Source organism: Salmo trutta, chromosome 35 (genome assembly GCF_901001165.1).
Source record: "Salmo trutta chromosome 35, fSalTru1.1, whole genome shotgun sequence".
NCBI classification, from domain to species: Eukaryota; Metazoa; Chordata; class Actinopteri; order Salmoniformes; family Salmonidae; genus Salmo; species Salmo trutta.
In genome coordinates, this window is record NC_042991.1 from 38,574,955 (window position 1) to 38,596,377 (window position 21,423).

Consider the following 21,423-nt stretch of genomic DNA (forward strand, 5'->3'; position numbering starts at 1 on the left):
GGCCACACAAGCTCACAGAACGAGACCACTGAGTGCTGAAGCGCGTATAAATCATCTGTCCTCCGTTGCAAAACTCACTACCGAGTTCCAAACTGCCTCTGGATGCAATGTCAGCACAATAACTGTTAGTCAGGAGCCTAATCGCCCAATATCAGTGCCTAACTTCACTAATGCTCTTGTGGCTGAATGGAAGCAAGTCCCTGCAGCAATGTTCCAACATCTAGTGGAAAGCCTTCCCAGAAGAGTGGAGGCTTTTATAGCAGCAAAGGGGGGGACCAACTCCATGTTAATGACCATGATTTTGGAATGAGATGTTCGGGGAACAGGTGTCCACATACTTTTGGTCATGTAGTGTATATACTAGATATATACTGTATATTATTACTAATTATAAACTAGGTGGTTCAAGTGCTGAATGCCGATTGGCTGACAGCAGTGGTATATCAGACTGTATACGACAGGTATGACAAAAACCATTTATTTTTACTGCTCTAATTATGTTGGTAACCAGTTTATAATAGCAATAAGGCACCTTGGGGGTTTGTGGTATGTAGCCAATATACCACGGCTAGGCACTCCGCGTTGCGTCTTGCATAAGAACAGACCTTAGCCGCATACTGTCAGAAGTCTTCAGAACCTGTCGAGAGGTTTAGTACTAACCCGGAAAGTTTTTTTGTTTTCGAGTAGAAATTCAAACGTCTATTACTCAGTCTCCATTGGTAGCTAGCGTCACTGCTAGCTATTGAGACTCGGTTAGCCCACGCTGCAAGGCTAACTTGGCTAGCTCCCTGAGAGCCAGCTTACCTCACTAGCATACCCTACTTGCAACACGGTAGATTTGCTAGCTCCCATCTAGTCTAGTTAACCTATTTTCACTCGGTTTCCTTCAACCAGCACTGAGCTAGCCACGGCACACCTGCTAGCTAGCTAACGCCCCAGAAGCCTCGCGGCTATAGCATTATACAGTGTTCAATATTGCTAGCTGTTAGCCACAAGGCTCCTAACTACCTAGACCCACTAGCCTGGGGCTTTAGCCGTTATACAGTGCTCAATATTGCTAGCATTAGCCACAAGGCTCCTAACTAGTTAGCTTGGTTTGTCATTTACACTAGCAACTTTTTTGTTAGCCACCAGCAGCAGGCCTTCTAACTAGCTAGGCCACGCCATCTTGTTCTTTCAACAGACATTGCTCGGTTCCCCTAGCTAGCCTTGTCCCAAGCACTGGCCACTGCTATCCCATTCCAGGACGAGCCTAGATGAGCCTAGCACAACCCCTATGTTCTTGTGCTTGCTGCTCTGTGATAGCGGGGAAATATTCCCACAGGCTATAAATGAATTCCTTGGGTAGGGAACAGGCCCAAGAGGCGCTTCTATCTTGTTCATCCCTCTTGCCTCTGAGCCAACAGATACAGCTGAGGCTCAGCTCTGTTCAACTGAGCCCAGTTGGTCTGAGGTTATGGATAGCCTCGACTCCCTCCCCTCACTGTCTGACGACGTGGTGTCAGGTCCCGTGTGGCTCAGTTGGTAGAGCATGGTGTTTGCAACGCCAGGGTTGTGGGTTTGATTCCCACGGGGGACCAATACGGGGGAAAAATGTATGAAATGTATGCATTCACTACTGTAAGTCACTCTGGATAAGAGTGTCTGCTAAATGACTAAAATGTAAAAAATGGAAGGCAAGTTAGGGGATGATGATGGGATCAAGTCCTTGAGTTGGGAACTTACAACCCTATTCTCCCACCCTCTGACTTGACATTGAGTGGCCATCTTCTGTAGGGACTCCAGTCCCACACAGCCCTATAAAGGAACTGCTTCCACCAGCATTAGCTTGCTTGTGGGATAAACCCATCACTAGCAGAATTATTGCTAAGGGTACCCCAAGCCTGGATATGCACCATATGGAGGAATCTGGAATTGGCAACACGTCACTGACTCACCACCTCAGCCACTCCCGCCGTGTTACTAACAACACCAGCCGCGTTACTAACGACACCAGGGCGCTTCACTACCTGGGAAGGCAGAGCAAGATTTGCTGCTTTTGTTTTTTCAGAAAACGTACTTGGCCTCAGCCCAAGCAATTAGAGCCCTCAACGTGACCTCTTTTATTGATGTGTTATCAGGCTGAGCTACTGGAAGGTATGCAACTGGACTAGCCTGGGTTACTGGAGCAGGAGGGGAAGCAACTGGACTAGCCTGGGTTACTGAAGCAGGAGGGGAAGCAACTGGACTAGCCTGGGTTACTGGAGCAGGAGGGGAAGCAACTGGACTAGCCTGGATTACTGGAGCAGGAGGGGAAGCAACTGGACTAGCCTGGGTTACTGGAGCAGGAGGGGAAGCAACTGGACTAGCCTGGGTTACTGGAGCAGGAGGGGATGCAACTGGACTAGCCTGGGTTACTGGAGCAGGAGGGGAAGCAACTGGACTAGCCTGGGTTACTGGAGCAGGAGGGGATGCAACTGGACTAGCCTGGATTACTGGAGCAGGAGGGGAAGCAACTGGACTAGCCTGGGTTACTGGAGCAGGAGGGGAAGCAACTGGACTAGCCTGGGTTACTGGGGCAGGAGGGGAAGCAACTGGACTAGCCTGGGTTACTGGAGCAGGAGGGGAAGCAACTGGACTAGCCTGGGTTACTGGAGCAGGAGGGGATGCAACTGGACTAGCCTGGGTTACTGGAGCAGGAGGGGAAGCAACTGGACTAGCCTGGGTTACTGGAGCAGGAGGGGAAGCAACTGGACTAGCCTGGATTACTGGGGAAGGAGGGGATTCAACTGGACTAGCCTGGGTTACTGGGGCAGGAGGGGAAGCAACTGGACTAACCTGGGTTACTGGAGCAGGAGGGGAAGCAACTGGACTAGCCTGGGTTACTGGAGCAGGAGGGGAAGCAACTGGACTAGCCTGGGTTACTGGAGCAGGAGGGGAAGCAACTGGACTAGCCTGGGTTACTGGAGCAGGAGGGGAAGCAACTGGACTAGCCTGGGTTACTGGAGCAGGAGGGGAAGCAACTGGACTAGCCTGGGTTACTGGAGCAGGAGGGGAAGCAACTGGACTAGCCTGGGTTACTGGAGCAGGAGGGGAAGCAACTGGACTAGCCTGGGTTACTGGAGCAGGAGGGGATGCAACTGGACTAGCCTGGGTTACTGGAGCAGGAGGGGAAGCAACTGGACTAACCTGGGTTACTGGAGCAGGAGGGGATGCAACTGGACTAGCCTGGGTTACTGGGGCAGGAGGGGATGCAACTGGACTAGCCTGGGTTACTGGAGCAGGAGGGGAAGCAACTGGACTCAGACACCCTAGAACCAGATGCTTTTTTTTTACCCCTTTTTTTCTCCCCATTTTCGTGGTTTCCAATTGGTAGTAGTTACAGTCTTGTTTCATCGCTGCAAATCCCATACGGATTCGGGAGAGGCGAAGGTCGAGAGCCATGCGTCCCCTTGAAAACACAACCCAACCAAGCCGCACTGCTTGACACAATGCACATCCAACCCGGAAGCCAGCCGCACCAATGTGTCGGAGGAAACACCGTACACCTGGCGACCTGGTCAGCGTGCACTGCGCCCGGCCCGCCACAGGAGTCGCTAGTGCGCGATGAGACAAGGACATCCCTGCCGGCCAAACCCTCCTTAAATCGGACGACGCTGGGCCAATTGTGCGCCGCCCATGGGCCTCCCGGTCGAGGCCGGCTGCGACAGAGCCTGGGCTCGAACCCAGAATCTCTGGTGGCACAGCCTTAGACCACTGCACCACCCGGGTAGACCCAGATGCTTGATAGGAGATCTGTATGATTACAAACCTGAGCCTCCCTGCTTCCCGTAGTGCCATCCAAAGCCGTGGTCGTACCATGAACCTAGGGTGGTAGGAGAAAGGGAACTTTGGTTACTCTTATCCAGCTTAACCCCCTAGTCTATTGATGCACCTGTGGGTCAATCTAAGTAACATAATAAAAATAAATCACCAGTCCTGTTTCGGAGCTCTATGGACAATTCCTTCGACCTCATGGCTTGGTTTTTGCTCCGACATGCACTGTCAACTGTGGGACCTTGTATAGACAGGTGTGTCCCTTTCCAAATCATGTCCAATCAATTTAATTTACCACAGCTGGACTCCAATCAAGTTGTAGAAACATCTCAAGGATGATCAATGGATACAGGATGCACCTGAGCTCAATTTCGAGTCTCATAGCAAAGGGGCTGAATATTTATATCTAAATAAGGTATTTCTGTTTTTTTTTTTTTTTAATAAATGTGCAGACATTTCTAACAACCTGTTTTCTCTTTGTCATTATGGAGTATTGTGATGTCATTATGGAGTATCGTGGTGTCATTATGGGGTATTGTGATGTCATTATGGGGTATTGTGATGTCATTATGGGGTATTGTGATGTCATTATGGAGTATTGTGATGTCATTATGGGGTATTGTGATGTCATTATGGGGTATTGTGATGTCATTATGGGGTATTGTGATGTCATTATGGAGTATTGTGGTGTCATTATGGGGTATTGTGATGTCATTATGGAGTATCGTGATGTCATTATGGGGTATTGTGATGTCATTATGGGGTATTGTGATGTCATTATGGAGTATTGTGATGTCATTATGGGGTATTGTGATGTCATTATGGAGTATTGTGTGTAGATTGATGAGGATTCTTTTTTTATTTAATCCATTTTAGAATATGGCTGTAATGTGAAAACGGTATGCACCGATCTGGTTCTCCAGGCAGAGGGTGCTGCTACTCTGTAAAAAGGCAAGGGGGAACCTTAAACCACTTCGCTCTACGGGAGGACAGGATTCCAGGGTTCACTGGGAAACCCCCTCAGCCCTTTTTAGGATTCTAAGGGGTGTTTTTGTTCCTCCATTTGGCAAAAATGACTTGGTTAGGTTACGGAGAACACTCCATTGAGCTAGACATCAGTCAGGGGGGGTGTCAGAGCCTCAGACGGGTATCTGGTACTCCAGAGTCCACAAAGCCTCGGCTTATCCTCGTCCCCTTTTTTACTGTGATTGGTTCACACATCCGGGCCACTGCCTGCTCTACCTCCCTATGTCACGGGAGCGAGCGGCTCACAAACTATCTTTGCTCTTGAACTCCCTACTCCATTGATCAGGGCCAAGACATACCAGTAATGTGGCTGTCCTACTGAGCAGGATTAGGAATACTGAACTGCAGTTGCTTCCTTTTTCCTATCTTACATCATGGCACTGGCTGCTCTGTTCCCGAGAGCCCGCTTCCCGCATATATCAATACTGACTTACTGCATCCTGGTAGACGTGACGATCTGATAGGGAGAGACCCCATCCGCTAACACACGGTAACCAGGCCGTTTGGGGTCGAAAGAGCTGACTCACCCAGGCAAAGTGGGTGGTTCCGTATGCCTTCCCTTCTCATCTTCGAGCCCATCCATGACCAATCATTTTCCAGTTTGGCAGTTTTACAACCCTGCTTATGACCAGTTCTTGCTGCTATCGTCACACTGGAACATAACACTTCTTCATCCTCCCCCAGATGCTTTAGCCCTTGGTGCATAGCCGGTGAGGTTAAATTACAACAGAAAAGAGACTGGTATGAGTGGATTGTGATCTACCAGCCACCGTTCGCGGCAACAGTCTGCCCAGGGGTTTGTTTTTCCAGGTTAATGTACCTGAACCCATCTTTGGCCAGGGTCGACTTTTTCAATAGTCGCACCTTGAAACCTATGGCTTTTTCACCTGTCGCCTTCCCTTGAAGTACGTCCCCGTCCAGTGTGTGCGATTAGCGTCCACTTGGATTGTAGGAGAGATCGGGCAAGGGTATCTTGCTCTTCGCTCACTGGGTTACCACCCTTGGAAGAGGGTGGGCCTTTCTCTTCTCTTCACTCACTGGGTTACCACCCGTGGAAGAGGGTGGGACTTTCTCTTCTCTTCACTCACTGGGTTACCACCCGTGAAAGAGGGTGGGCCTTTCTCTTCTCTTCACTCACTGGGTTACCACCCTTGGAAGAGGGTGTGACTTTCTGCTTCCCACTTCACCCTGCCGGATCATGGAGACCATTTTAGATGTATTTATAATGGCGAGGTGGATAGCTGTCTCATTACGCTGAAATTTGAGCCACGTATTAATCTGTCCCTCCCTTTAGTTATGAGGATTTTCTTTAGGGATTGTCTCTGCACCTTCTTGGTGCGTACTCCTCTGACCTATGAATCCCTACATGACCCTAATCTAATGCTTTATCAGTGTCTTGTTCTAAATAATCTCAAATTAATAAAACCTACAGATTGATTTATGGATGGTGAATGAGTATATTGAGGTACTGTAATACTGTTGTATGACGGTTTCCTAATCTGATGCTAACTGTTTCCTGGTTTCCTAATCTGATGCAGACTGTTTCCTGGTTTCCTAATCTGATGCTGACTGTTTCCTGGTTTCCTAATCTGATGCTAACTGTTTCCTGGTTTCCTAATCTGATGCTGACTGTTTCCTGGTTTCCTAATTTGATGCTAACTGTTTCCTGGTTTCCTAATCTGATGCTAACTGTTTCCTGGATTCCTAATCTGATGCTGACTGTTTCCTAATATGCTGACTGTTTCCTGGTTTCCTAATCTGATCCTGACTGTTTCCTAATATGCTGCTGTTTCCTGGTTTCCTAATCTGATGCTGACTGTTTCCTGGTTTCCTAATCTGATGCTAACTGTTTCCTATTCTGATGCTGTCAGTTTCCTGGTTTCCTAATCTGATGCGGTTTCTGAACTTCTCTTGAAGATCTTCTGTTCTCTCATGTAGTCAGCGACCACTGGCCGGAACTGGGCGGCCAGACCAACACCATTCTCAGCGACACCAGCGTCCAGGAAGTCCAACAGGATGTTAGGATCAGCGTACAGGAAGTCTGTGTGCTCCCCAACACCAGCAGTGCCCCCACGACCTCGGAACCAGACACCTGCGTGGGATTGGATGAGCAGCAGGACAGCCAATCAGACTGTGAAGGAGCTGGGGTTGGGGGTGCTGGGATGCTGCATGACACAAACACATTCTCCTTGCGGTGAGTGTCTCTTGTCATATATTTTATTTATTTATTGAGCCTATTTTCTTTTTTTGCAATGTTTCAATACAAGTCAGTTCGATACAAATTAATGTATCCCCTCAGTTAAGAGAAACCAGTCAGTTCAATACAAATTCAATCGATTACAGAGACGGAATACAATATGGACGTTTATTGAATAGTTTGGGGGTAGACGTCGTCTCCGAGGTGCTGATGACAGGTTGCCCTATTCTGGGCAGCTGGTATCGAAACCCCCACACACTGGCCTGAATGCCAAGCGTCACGTCTGGAGGAAACCTAGCACCATCCCTACAGTGAAGCATGGTGGTGGCAGCATCATGCTGTGGGCATGTTTTTCACCTGCAGGGACTGGGAGACTAGGCAGGATCGAGGGAAAGATGAACGGAGCAAAGTACAGAGAGATTCTTGATGAAAACCTGCCACAGAGTGCTCAGGACCTCAGACTGGGGTGAAGGTTCACCTTCCAACAGGACAACGACCCTAAGCACATAGCCAACACAACACAGGAATGGCTTCAGGACAAGTCTCTGAATGTCCTTGAGTGGCCCAGCCAGAGCCCGGACTTGAACCCGATCGAACATCTCTAGAGAGAGCTGAAAATAGCTGTGCAGCGATGCTCCCCATCCAACCTGACATGAGAGGATCTGCAGAGAAGAATGGGACAAACTCTCCAAATACAGGTTTGCCAAGCTTGTAGCGTCAAACCCAAGAAGACTCGAGTCTGTAGTCGCTGCCAAAGGTGCTTCAACAAAGTACTGAGTAAAGGGTCTGAATACTTATGTAAATGTGATATTTAAGTTTTTTTATTTGTAATAAATATGCGAACATTTCTAAAAACCTGTTTTTGCTTCATCGTTATGGAGTATTCGGTGTAGATTGAGGGCAGGGAAACAATTTAATCAATTTTAGAATAAGGCTGTAACGTAACAAAATGTGGAAAAAGTCAAGGGGTCTGAATACTTTCTGAATGCACTTTAGATATCATTTCAATATCCTTCTCTGACTCAGTTATTCCTTTGATGTAATCTGCCCCATTTTATATATACATGTCTGAAATGTAGCAGACCCATTCTTAATGTTATTCACGTCACTGTTTTAGGGAAGGAACAAACATTGAGGTGCGTGTGGAGATCGAGGCCCAACCTCGAGGTGCCCGCCAGTCCAGCCTGAGTAGTGTCCTGTCCATCCGTAGCCTATCAGCCGAGTCCCTGGACCGCACCCACTCAATTGGCCATGCACACTCGCAAGATCACCTTGGCCACTCCCACTCCAGGGAACACCTGGACTCCGCCCACTCCCAGGAATACCTGTGTGCCTCTGAACATGAAGGAGAGGGAGGAGAAGAGGGAGGAGAAGAGGAAGGAAGAAGAAGAGACAGAGGAAGCAGGGACCACCTGCCTGTTTGAGTCGGACAATATCTGCGCTCCGCCTACTCTGTAGACCACACCCTGCTTCCACTACAGGCTCCTCCCACCAGCTCCACCATCTGAGGAAGAGAGAGGAACATGGGGCGAGAGAAGAGGGAGAAATTGAAATAGAGAATGAAAGAGAGAGTGTGTGTGTGTGTGTGTGTGTGTGTGTGTGTGTGTGTGTGTGTGTGTGTGTGTGTGTGTGTGTGTGTGTGTGTGTGTGTGTGTGTGTGTGTGTGTGTGTGTGTGTGAAAGAGAAAGTCTGCGTGAGGGAGGGAGAGAGAGAGAGAGAGAGACACGCAAGGATGGACAGAAAACATCGACACAAACCAGATAAATGACTGAACTGTTGATTGGCTAGTTTAGGTGGCTGTTAACCTCCAGTTTATTTTACTGTTGTCCTTTCTGATGCTGCTTTCCCTGCTCTGACACTGGTCTATTTGAAATGATTATTACCAAAGCCCTTACCCACGTATTTATAGTGACATGTGGCCGTGTGTCTCATAGCCCTGACCCTAGATCAGTGCTGCTACCGTGCGAGAGGCGCTTGATGAACATGTCTAATAAAACATGTAACAGGATTTGTTTAAAGATTAGTTCTGTAAAGGTGTCCTGGTCTATGTACCGTGATGCTGCAACTCCTCATGTCCTGACACTGATTGAATCCCCAAGCTGACGAGGTAAAAATCTGTCGTTCTGCCTCTGAACAAGGAAGTTAACCCACTGTTCCCCGGGCGCCGAAGACGTGGATGTTGATTAAGGCAGCCCCCCCCCACACCTCTCTGATTCAGAGGGGTTGGGTTAAATGTAGAAGACACATTTTATTTAACCAGGCAAGTCAGTTAAGAACAAATTCTTATATACAATGACGACCTCAGTTAACTGCCTTGTTCAGAGGCAGAACGACAGATTTTTACCTTGTCAACTCTAGGATTTGATCTTGCAACCTTTCGGTTACTAGTCCAACGCTTTAACCACTAGGCTACCTGCCTCTAACCACTAGGCTACCTGCCACCCAGTTGAATACAGTCAGTTGGACAACTGACTAGGTATCCCCCCTTTCCCTCCCACACTGAGAGGTGATTATTATTTTTTAACTGTATCTGAAATGGCACCTTATTCCCAATCGAAGGATAGATCCCTATGGGCCCTGGTCAAAAGTAGTGCACTATATAGGGAATAGGGGTGCCATTTCAGATATAGCCTAATGTAGGGGATTTTCCTAACAGAGTTACCAGTTACACTTAGCGTTAACTTGACTTTATGCAAACCGTTTTAACAGAGGACACTTGTTGTCTGAAATTGGCCTGACTTATTGGCTGCAATTGATGGTCTCAGAAACTGTCAGAGCCAAAACCACCTTGATCCTAAAGTTATTGACCAAGCTGATGTGTCCTGATTCCACATCTAGTGGAGGAGCTGAGGTGGATCATTTATCGGTGGGCATACTCAGTGCTGTGAATATGAACGATTTCCAGGGGCCTGGTTGTCCTGTGACGTTTAGAGGTAGAAATGTCTTACATACTCTGTCTCTATCCCTAATGGCACCCTATTCCCTACAGTGCACTGCTTTTGACCAGTACCCATTGGGATATAGGGCCCATGTAAGGAATAGGGTGCCATTTGGAAAGCACATTCTCTTAACAGAGATGCATACTGCAGTATTTCACTAACAGCAGTAGCAGCACAGCCTCTCTCTAACTAGAGCTTAGAACAGGGCCAGTGACTCTGATACTCTGGAGCTTGAGATGGCTGTCTGCTGGCTTCTGTCTTTCAAACCAGCGTCTGATTTTAGATCTGGTAAACCGTGTGAGACAGACAGACAGACAGACAGACAGACAGACAGAGGGTTGGTCTGCTTTCAAAATGGCACCCTATTCACATTATATGGAACAGGGTGCCATTTGGGACAAAATCTTGACCTTCCCTGGCTTAGAATATCTCTAATAAAGCTGCATGATTCTGCTCCACACTCACTGTGTATCCAGGCGTTAAACACACACACAGTCGCTATTGAACTGCAGTACTATTGCTGTCGACAAACAGGAATCACCACCCAGACCCAAACAGGAAACACAGGAATTACCACCTAGACCCAAACAGGAAACACAGGACTCACCACCTAGACCCAAACAGGAAACACAGGAAACACCACCCAGACCCAAACAGGAAACACAGGAATCACCACCCAGGCCCAAACAGGAAACACCACCCAGACCCAAACAGGAAACACAGGAATCACCACCCAGGCCCAAACAGGAAACACAGGAAACACCACCCAGACCCAAACAGGAAACACAGGAATCACCACCCAGGCCCAAACAGGAAACACAGGAATCACCACCTAGACCCAAACAGGAAACACAGGACTCACCACCTAGACCCAAACAGGAAACACAGGAAACACCACCCAGACCCAAAAAGGAAACACAGGAATCACCACCCAGGCCCAAACAGGAAACACAGGAAACACCACCCAGACCCAAACAGGAAACACAGGAATCACCACCCAGACCCAAACAGGAAACACGGGAATCACCACCTAGACCCAAACAGGAAACACAGGAATCACCACCCAGACCCAAACAGGAAACACAGGAAACACCACCCAGACCCAAACAGGAAACACAGGAATCACCACTTAGACCCAAACAGGAAACACAGGAATCACCACCCAGACCCAAACAGGAAACACAGGAAACACCACCCAGACCCAAACAGGAAACACAGGAAACACCACCCAGACCCAAACAGGAAACACAGGAAACACCACCCAGACCCAAACAGGAAACACAGGACTCACCACCCAGACCCAAACAGGAAACACAGGACTCACCACCCAGACCCAAACAGGAAACACAGGAAACACCACCCAGACCCAAACAGGAAACACCACCCAGACCCAAACAGGAAACACATGAATCACCACCTAGACCCAAACAGGAAACACATGAATCACCACCCAGACCCAAACAGGAAACACAGGAAACACCACCCAGACCCAAACAGGAAACACAGGAATCACCACCCAGACCCAAACAGGAAACACAGGAAACACCACCCAGACCCAAACAGGAAACACAGGAATCACCACCCAGACCCAAACAGGAAACACAGGAAACACCACCCAGACCCAAACAGGAAACACAGGACTCACCACCCAGACCCAAACAGGAAACACAGGACTCACCACCCAGACCCAAACAGGAAACACAGGAAACACCACCCAGACCCAAACAGAAAACACAGGAAACACCACCCAGACCCAAACAGGAAACACCACCCAGACCCAAACAGGAAACACAGGAATCACAACCTAGACCCAAACAGGAAACACAGGAAACACCACCCAGACCCAAACAGGAAACACAGGAAACACCACCTAGACCCAAACAGGAAACACCACCTAGACCCAAACAGGAAACACAGGAATCACCACCCAGAGCCAAACAGGAAACACAGGAAACACCACCCAGACCCAAACAGGAAACACGGGAATCACCACCAGGACCCAAACAGGAAACACAGGAATCACCACCCAGACCCAAACAGGAAACACAGGAATCACCACTTAGACCCAAACAGGAAACACAGGAAACACCACCCAGACCCAAACAGGAAACACAGGAAACACCACCCAGACCCAAACAGGAAACACCACCCAGACCCAAACAGGAAACACAGGAATCACCACCTAGACCCAAACAGGAAACACAGGAAACACCACCCAGACCCAAACAGGAAACACAGGAAACACCACCTAGACCCAAACAGGAAACATCACCTAGACCCAAACAGGTAACACAGGAATCACCACCCAGAGCCAAACAGGAAACATAGGAATCACCACCTAGACCCAAACAGGAAACACCACCTAGACCCAAACAGGAAACACAGGAATCACCACCCAGACCCAAACAGGAAACACAGGAAACACCACCCAGACCCAAACAGAAAACACAGGAAACACCACCCAGACCCAAACAGGAAACACAGGAATCACCACCCAGACCCAAACAGGAAACACAGGAAACACCACCTAGACCCAAACAGGAAACACAGGAAACACCACCCAGACCCAAACAGAAAACACCACCCAGACCCAAACAGGAAACACAGGAAACACCACCCAGACCCAAACAGGACTCACCACCCAGACCCAAACAGGAAACACAGGAAACACCACCCAGACCCAAACAGGAAACACAGGAAACAGCACCCAGACCCAAACAGGAAACACAGGAATAACCACCCAGACCCAAACAGGAAACACAGGAAACACCACTCAGACCCAAACAGGAAACACAGGAAACACCACCCAGACCCAAACAGGAAACACAGGAATCACCACCCAGACCCAAACAGGAAACACCATCCAGACCCAAACAGGAAACACAGGAAACACCACCCAGACCCTAACATGAAACACAGGAATCACCACCCAGACCCAAACAGGAAACACAGGAAACACCACCCAGACCCAAACAGGAAACACAGGAAACACCACCCAGACCCAAACAGGAAACACAGGAAACACCACCCAGACCCAAACAGGAAACACAGGAATCACCACCCAGACCCAAACAGGAAACACAGGAAACACCACCCAGACCCAAACAGGAAACCCAGGACTCACCACCCAGACCCAAACAGGAAACACAGGAAACACCACCCAGACCCAAACAGGAAACACAGGACTCACCACGCAGACCCAAACAGGAAACACAGGAAACACCACCCAGACCCAAACAGGAAACACCACCCAGACCCAAACAGGAAACACAGGAATCACCACCCAGACCCAAACAGGACTCACCACCCAGACCCAAACAGGAAACACAGGAAACACCACCCAGACCCAAACAGGAAACACAGGAAACACCACCCAGACCCAAACAGGAAACACAGGAATAACCACCCAGACCCAAACAGGAAACACAGGAAACACCACCCAGACCCAAACAGGAAACACAGGAAACACCACCCAGACCCAAACAGGAAACACAGGAAACACCACCCAGACCCAAACAGGAAACACCACCCAGACCCAAACAGGAAACACAGGAAACACCACCCAGACCCTAACAGGAAACACAGGAATCACCACCCAGACCCAAACAGGAAACACAGGAAACACCACCCAGACCCAAACAGGAAACACAGGAAACACCACCCAGACCCAAACAGGAAACACCACCCAGACCCAAACAGGAAACACAGGAATCACCACCCAGACCCAAACAGGAAACACAGGAAACACCACCCAGACCCAAACAGGAAACACAGGAAACACCACCTAGACCCAAACAGGAAACATCAACTAGACCCAAACAGGAAACACAGGAATCACCACCCAGAGCCAAACAGGAAACACAGGAATCACCACCTAGACCCAAACAGGAAACACCACCTAGATCCAAACAGGAAACACAGGAAACACCACCCAGACCCAAACAGGAAACACAGGAAACACCATCCAGACCCAAACAGGAAACACAGGAATCACCACCCAGACCCAAACAGGAAACACAGGAAACACCACCCAGACCCAAACAGGAAACACAGGAAACACCACCCAGACCCAAACAGGAAACACAGGAAACACCACCCAGACCCAAACAGGAAACACAGGACTCACCACCCAGACCAAAACAGGAAACACAGGAAACACCACCCAGACCCAAACAGGAAACACAGGAAACACCACCTAGACCCAAACAGGAAACACAGGAAACACCACCCAGACCCAAACAGGAAACACCACCCAGACCCAAACAGGAAACACAGGACTCACCACGCAGACCCAAACAGGAAACACAGGAAACACCACCCAGACCCAAACAGGAAACACAGGAATCACCACCTAGACCCAAACAGGAAACACAGGAATCACCACCCAGACCCAAACAGGAAACACAAGAATCACCACCCAGATCCAAACAGGAAACACAGGAAACACCACCCAGACCCAAACAGGAAACACAGGAATCACCACCCAGACCCAAACAGGAAACACCACCCAGACCCAAACAGGAAACACGGGAATCACCACCAGGACCCAAACAGGAAACACAGGAATCACCACCCAGACCCAAACAGGAAACACAGGAATCACCACTTAGACCCAAACAGGAAACACAGGAAACACCACCCAGACCCAAACAGGAAACACAGGAAACACCACCCAGACCCAAACAGGAAACACAGGAAACACCACCTAGACCCAAACAGGAAACACAGGAAACACCACCCAGACCCAAACAGAAAACACCACCCAGACCCAAACAGGAAACACAGGAAACACCACCCAGACCCAAACAGGACTCACCACCCAGACCCAAACAGGAAACACAGGAAACACCACCCAGACCCAAACAGGAAACACAGGAAACAGCACCCAGACCCAAACAGGAAACACAGGAATAACCACCCAGACCCAAACAGGAAACACAGGAAACACCACTCAGACCCAAACAGGAAACACAGGAAACACCACCCAGACCCAAACAGGAAACACAGGAAACACCACCCAGACCCAAACAGGAAACACCATCCAGACCCAAACAGGAAACACAGGAAACACCACCCAGACCCTAACAGGAAACACAGGAATCACCACCCAGACCCAAACAGGAAACACAGGAAACACCACCCAGACCCAAACAGGAAACACAGGAAACACCACCCAGACCCAAACAGGAAACACAGGAAACACCACCCAGACCCAAACAGGAAACACAGGAATCACCACCCAGACCCAAACAGGAAACACAGGAATCACCACCCAGACCCAAACAGGAAACACAGGAAACACCACCCAGACCCAAACAGGAAACACAGGAAACACCACCCAGACCCAAACAGGAAACACAGGACTCACCACGCAGACCCAAACAGGAAACACAGGAAACACCACCCAGACCCAAACAGGAAACACCACCCAGACCCAAACAGGAAACACAGGAATCACCACCCAGACCCAAACAGGACTCACCACCCAGACCCAAACAGGAAACACAGGAAACACCACCCAGACCCAAACAGGAAACACAGGAAACACCACCCAGACCCAAACAGGAAACACAGGAATAACCACCCAGACCCAAACAGGAAACACAGGAAACACCACCCAGACCCAAACAGGAAACACAGGAAACACCACCCAGACCCAAACAGGAAACACAGGAAACACCACCCAGACCCAAACAGGAAACACCACCCAGACCCAAACAGGAAACACAGGAAACACCACCCAGACCCTAACAGGAAACACAGGAATCACCACCCAGACCCAAACAGGAAACACAGGAAACACCACCCAGACCCAAACAGGAAACACAGGAATCACCACCCAGACCCAAACAGGAAACACAGGAAACACCACCCAGACCCAAACAGGAAACACAGGAATCACCACCCAGACCCAAACAGGAAACACAGGAAACACCACCCAGACCCAAACAGGAAACACAGGACTCACCACCCAGACCCAAACAGGAAACACAGGAAACACCACCCAGACCCAAACAGGAAACACAGGACTCACCACGCAGACCCAAACAGGAAACACAGGAAACACCACCCAGACCCAAACAGGAAACACAGGAATCACCACCTAGACCCAAATAGGAAACACAGGAATCACCACCCAGACCCAAACAGGAAACACAGGAATCACCACCCAGACCCAAACAGGAAACACAGGAAACACCACCCAGACCCAAACAGGAAACACAGGAATCACCACCCAGACCCAAACAGGAAACACAGGAAACACCACCCAGACCCAAACAGGAAACACAGGAAACACCACCTAGACCCAAACAGGAAACACCACCCAGACCCTCTCATTTGATCATAGAGCAGCTCAGTTCTGCAAAACCCTTCTAGATGATTAGAAAATATTACCTGTAAAAAGATCAGAATGATTCCTGAGTGTGAAATCCCATGTGAAGATGACCTCAGTAGAGACAGAAAGCCATGGGACTGGACATCCATGGTATAATGTGTTATAAGGGCCTTAACACAGCCGCGGTATAATGTGTTATAAGGGCCTTAACACAGCCGTGGTATAATGTGTTATAAGGGCCTTTACACAGCCGTGGTATAATGTGTTATAAGGGCCTTAACACAGCCGTGGTATGATGTGTTGGTATAAGGGCCTTAACACAGCTGTGGTATAATGTGTTATAAGGGCCTTAACACAGCCGTGGTATAATGTGTTATATGGGACTTAACACAGCAGTGGTATAATGTGTTATAAGGGCCTTAACACAGCCGTGGTATAATGTGTTATATGGGCCTTAACACAGCCGTGGTATAATGTGTTATATGGGTCTTAAGACAGGCGTGAATTTGAAGAGAAAAAAAACATTAATAAAGGTTTCACCATGAAGGACAAAACTGAATGTTGTGACTATTTGTATTTTATCAGTCACCTAATCTCATTCAGGCTAGTCCTAGACTGTGTCCCAAGTTGCCCAATGGGTCCTGGTCCAACGTAGTGCAGGGTGCCATTTGGGACATAACTTTATACCCTTCCAACTCCAGTCTGGACCTCCAAGCCAGTTCCACTGCATTTCATCATTGTTCCCCTCCAATCAGGGCCTGATTTAGACCTGGGACACCAGGTGGGTGATTCCCCTCTAATCAGGGACTGATTTAGACCTGGGACACCAGGTGGGCGATTCCCCTCCAATCAGGGACTGATTTAGACCTGGGACACCAGGTGGGTGATTCCCCTCCTACCAGGGACTGATTTAGACCTGGGTCACCAAGTGGGTGCAATTAATTATCAGGTAGAACAGAAAACCAGCAGGCTCCTGACTTGTGGAAAGGTGGAGTTGAGTATCCCTGCCCTGTACTATAAATATAGCATGAAACATTTGACTTCAATAACATATGTATTAAAACCTATTTGTTTACCTAAAGACTATAATATCGTTATTTAGTTACGTTGTGACCTACATTATTTCCACTGGTCTGAACAAAGTGAAGTAGTGACAGGAACAGAGGGGGTACAGGGAACTCGTGTAATGACTGCTCATATTCACCAGAGGGCGCTGGAGCACTGATACTGATCCAGCCACTTCAGAGTAGCGGTAGAGTTTGGCAAATTTGTATTATCTACATCCGAGGACAGAACTTGATTTGGATCGAACAATTATTTAATACATTATTCTAAACGGACTGTTTTCACAAGTTTTAAGTCTTACTTTTCATTAAATATAATTTGATACAGGGTATAGTTTTGATCATAGAGACCACGCTATTAGTATCCTGTTATATAGTTGATGTGTACTTTGATAGATTGGGTTAATTGTTTAGTCAATATGCCTACTAGATTAAATAAATAATTATGTTTGGGTTCAGTAGGATATGTAGCCTAGTAATAATTTCAAGAGGTGGCAGTGCTTGTATGGGTAATACAGACGAGTGAAAGAGGAAACTTTTTAAGGCAAATGGTTACAGGGCACGTTCCTCTACTCTGACCTTTGCATGCAAACTGTTATGTTGTTGCAAGTTGGTCACTTGATTGACATTATTTCTGGCCAAGGGATGATTGTTTCAAATGTTTGTTTTGCTGTTTGTGACTTTGATTTTGATTTTAAGAAGATTTTAGGCCCTCCAGCTTATATTTTCTTAATGTTTTAAGTAATCCAAGCTACATAATCCGGCTATACAAGTTTTTATATAATTTCACACTATTTTATCAGATTTAAAGTTTTAGTTTTGGCGACCTACTCTTGTTCCATTCAAAATGTACCGCTGCCCTTTTAAAAACGTCACTCATTGCTTCAAGCCACTCCCCGGCACCCCCCACCAAACGGAGCAAACGTACCTCAAAGTATGTTGAATAACATACAAGATAGTTTGGGGAAATGTGTCGTTCAGTACAAACCGTTCCGCAATGTAGCAAACGTTCAAGCGAATTGAACGCTCATCAAATCTACCCGCTAGCCTAGCTGTGCAGCCTTGCTTTTATTCATCCACAATAGTTTGTCGTTGTACATTTAAGAATTGAATTCCATATATAAGCTATGTCCATCAACATGGCCATAATTGAAACTATTTTAAAAACAAACTAGCTAGATCAGGTATTGGGTAACACGAATGGGGGTGGGGCCACACAACATCTGAACTCCTCATGAGGGGCGCAGAAGCGCTAACATGGGCTCATTGAGTATTAGCTAACATGGGCTCATTGAGTATTAGCTAACATGGGCTCATTGAGTATTAGCTAACATGGGCTCATTGAGTATTAGCTAACATGGGCTCATTGAGTATTAGCTAACATGGGCTCATTGAGTATTAGCTAACATGGGCTCATTGAGTATTAGCTAACATGGGCTCATTGAGTATTAGCTAACATGGGCTCATTAAGTATTAGCTAACATGGGCTCATTGAGTATTAGCTAACATGGGCTCATTAAGTATTAGCTAACATGGGCTCATTGAGTATTAGCTAACATGGGCTCATTGAGTATTAGCTAACATGGGCTCATTGAGTATTAGCTAACATGGGCTAATTGATTGACTATAAGTGATGAACATTCAGTAGTGGGAAAAGTACTCCACTTTCATACTTGAGTAAAAGTCAAGATACCTTAATAGAAAATGACTCAAGTAAAAGTAAAAGATTCCCAGTAAAATACTACATGAGTAAAAGTCTTAAAAGTATTTGTTTTTAAATATACTTAAGTATCAAAAGTAAATGGAATTACTAAAATATACTTAAGTATCAAAAGTAAAAGTATAAATCATTTCAAATTCCTTATATTAAGCAAACAAGACAAACTATTTTCTTGGTGGGCACGCTCCAACGCTCAGACATAATTTTACAAACCAAGCCTGTCTGTTTAGTGAGTCCGCCAGATCAGAGTCAGTAGGGATGTTGTCTTGATAAGTGCATGCATTTGACTATTTTCCTGTCCTGCTAAGCATTCAAAATGTAACTTGTACTTTTGGTTGTCAGGGAAAATGTATGGAGTAAAAAGTACATTATTTTCTTTATGAATACAGTGAAGTAAAAGTAGTAAAAAAATGTAATAGTAAAGTACAGATACCCCCCAAAACTACTTAAGTAGTACTTGAAAGTATTTTTTACTTACGTACTTTACACCACTGCTGACCTAACAAGAGAAACTGCAGAAGCACAACTACATTTTGAAATTGTACCTTGTGTATTACACTATTCTATTCTAGCAGGAGTTTGATACCTGACTGATTTGATTTGATCCGAGGGCCTTTCAAAACGCGCCGTGCAGTTACCCATCTCTGAGCTAGATGATGTACACGGTGTATTTTGCGCATTGGTTTACCCCGCCCGCATCCAATGTCAGATCCCTCCAGAAATAGGTGTGGCACACATTTAATTCGTGACCGCCCCCTGTGTTCCGCCGTTCCGCCGTTCAGCAGTAGCCTACCGAAAAGCAACGGGTTAAATGGAGGCTGCGCTGCCCATGCTTTCACTTGACCCTTGTTTCACACAACGGGAGTTGGTCGGAACTAGGAAACACGGACATTTCTGACATGCTAAATGTTTGTAGTTATACACGTGCCGCGTTCAACGAATCAGTCACTCTGAGTTATCAGAGTTTCCTAGTTCCGACTAGGATTTGAACGCCGCACAAATCCTATCCACCCGGTGCGGTTCATTCCGCGCATCACTCACTCGTAGTCGACTATTGTAGTTCGTGGTAGACTGGCTACTAGTCAGTCTACTGTTAATGTTTCGGAGCCGAAGCAAACGGAGGTTTAAAGTAGGCTGTCCACTTACCGCTGTCACAGTTTAGTTTACGCCTGCTGCGTTAGGTTAGGCTACTGTCAGAGACACACCTAAAGCATGGATGCTCTGAAATCAGCCGGTAGAGCGATTATCAAGAGTCCCGGAGTTCCGCGGCACACATGGGGCACCTCCAAGCACGAAAGTAAGTGTAGTATTCATGTCTAAAGAAGGGAGTTATATCGTTGCGCAGAAATGGTAACACGGTAGCACAATGCAACGAGACGAGGGAAAGGAAAGCGCTGACAATAGGCTCTATCTATTCTGCTGCTGTTCTATTCTCACCTCTCATCTTGTTGGTATAGGAAGTAAAGAACAGTCCAATTATGAGGTGTGATGGAAAATAATAAGGTGCAGTGTGACTATACATTCGTGAATTGCAACAGTGTAACGTTGTTATTATACATTATCAATACAACACCTATTGCTTTTTTATTTCTGCCCGAGTGCACCTGGGAACATGCCACATTTCTCAGGTCCTAGTGGTATTCCAATTACTTGGTTACCTAATTCCACCGTTCCCATAGTGAAAGCTCCATTGTGGGCTCATGTGTGATGAATCAGTGTTGTTACAGCATGTCAACCGTAAGAAAGTATTCATACCCCTTGACTTATTTTCACATTTTGTTGTGTTACAACTCAAATTCAAAATGGATTAAATATATGTTATTCTCACCCATTTACACACAATACCCTATAATGACGAAGTGAAAACATGTTTTTAGACATTTTTGCTAATTTTTGGAAAATGTAATACAGAAATATATAATTTACATAAGTATTCACACCCATGAGTCAATACTTTATAGAAGCATCTTTGGTAGCGATTCCAGCTGTGAGTCTTTCTGGGTAAGTCTCTAAGAGCTTTCCACACTTGGATTGTGCAACATTTGCCTATTATTATATTCTAAATTCTTCAAGTTCTGTCAAATTGGTTGTCGATCATTTCTAGACAACCATTTTCAGGTCTTGCCATAGATTTACAGTCAAAACTGTAACTCCGCGACTCAGGAACATTCACTGTGTTCTTGGTAAGCAACTCCAGTGTATATTTGGCCTTGTGTTTTAGGTTTTTGTCCTGCTGGAAAGGTGAATTCATCTCCCAGTCTCTGGTGGAAAGCAGACTGAACCAGGTTTTCCTCTAGGATTTTGCCTGTGCTTAGCTCCATTCCATTTATTTTTATCCTGAAAAA

General features: G+C 47.0%; 2 protein-coding genes across 8 annotated transcripts in view; both read left to right on the forward strand.

Annotated features, from left to right (window-relative positions):
- The window catches only part of LOC115175177 (E3 ubiquitin-protein ligase RNF19A-like), a 65,625-nt gene extending 57,054 nt beyond the window's left edge, over positions 1-8,571 (forward strand). For 3 of the 5 annotated variants that reach the window (XM_029734414.1, XM_029734413.1, XM_029734411.1), the window contains 2 exons: positions 6,739-7,015; positions 8,136-8,571. In XM_029734414.1, coding sequence (XP_029590274.1) covers positions 6,739-7,015; positions 8,136-8,442 — 584 coding nt within the window. In that variant the 3' untranslated portion in view covers positions 8,443-8,571. The remainder of the gene's footprint in view (positions 1-6,738; positions 7,016-8,135) is intronic. The other 2 variants (XM_029734412.1, XM_029734415.1) reach the window with 1 other exon arrangement.
- Positions 8,572-19,573: 11,002 nt separating this feature from the next.
- Positions 19,574-21,423, forward strand: part of LOC115175178 (low density lipoprotein receptor adapter protein 1) — a 95,187-nt gene continuing 93,337 nt past the window's right edge. For all 3 annotated transcript variants that reach the window (XR_003871931.1, XM_029734416.1, XM_029734417.1), the window contains exon 1: positions 19,574-20,375. Coding sequence is in view for 2 of the 3 variants with exons in the window: in XM_029734416.1 (XP_029590276.1) it covers positions 20,291-20,375 (85 nt within the window). In the remaining variant the exon portion in view is untranslated. The remainder of the gene's footprint in view (positions 20,376-21,423) is intronic.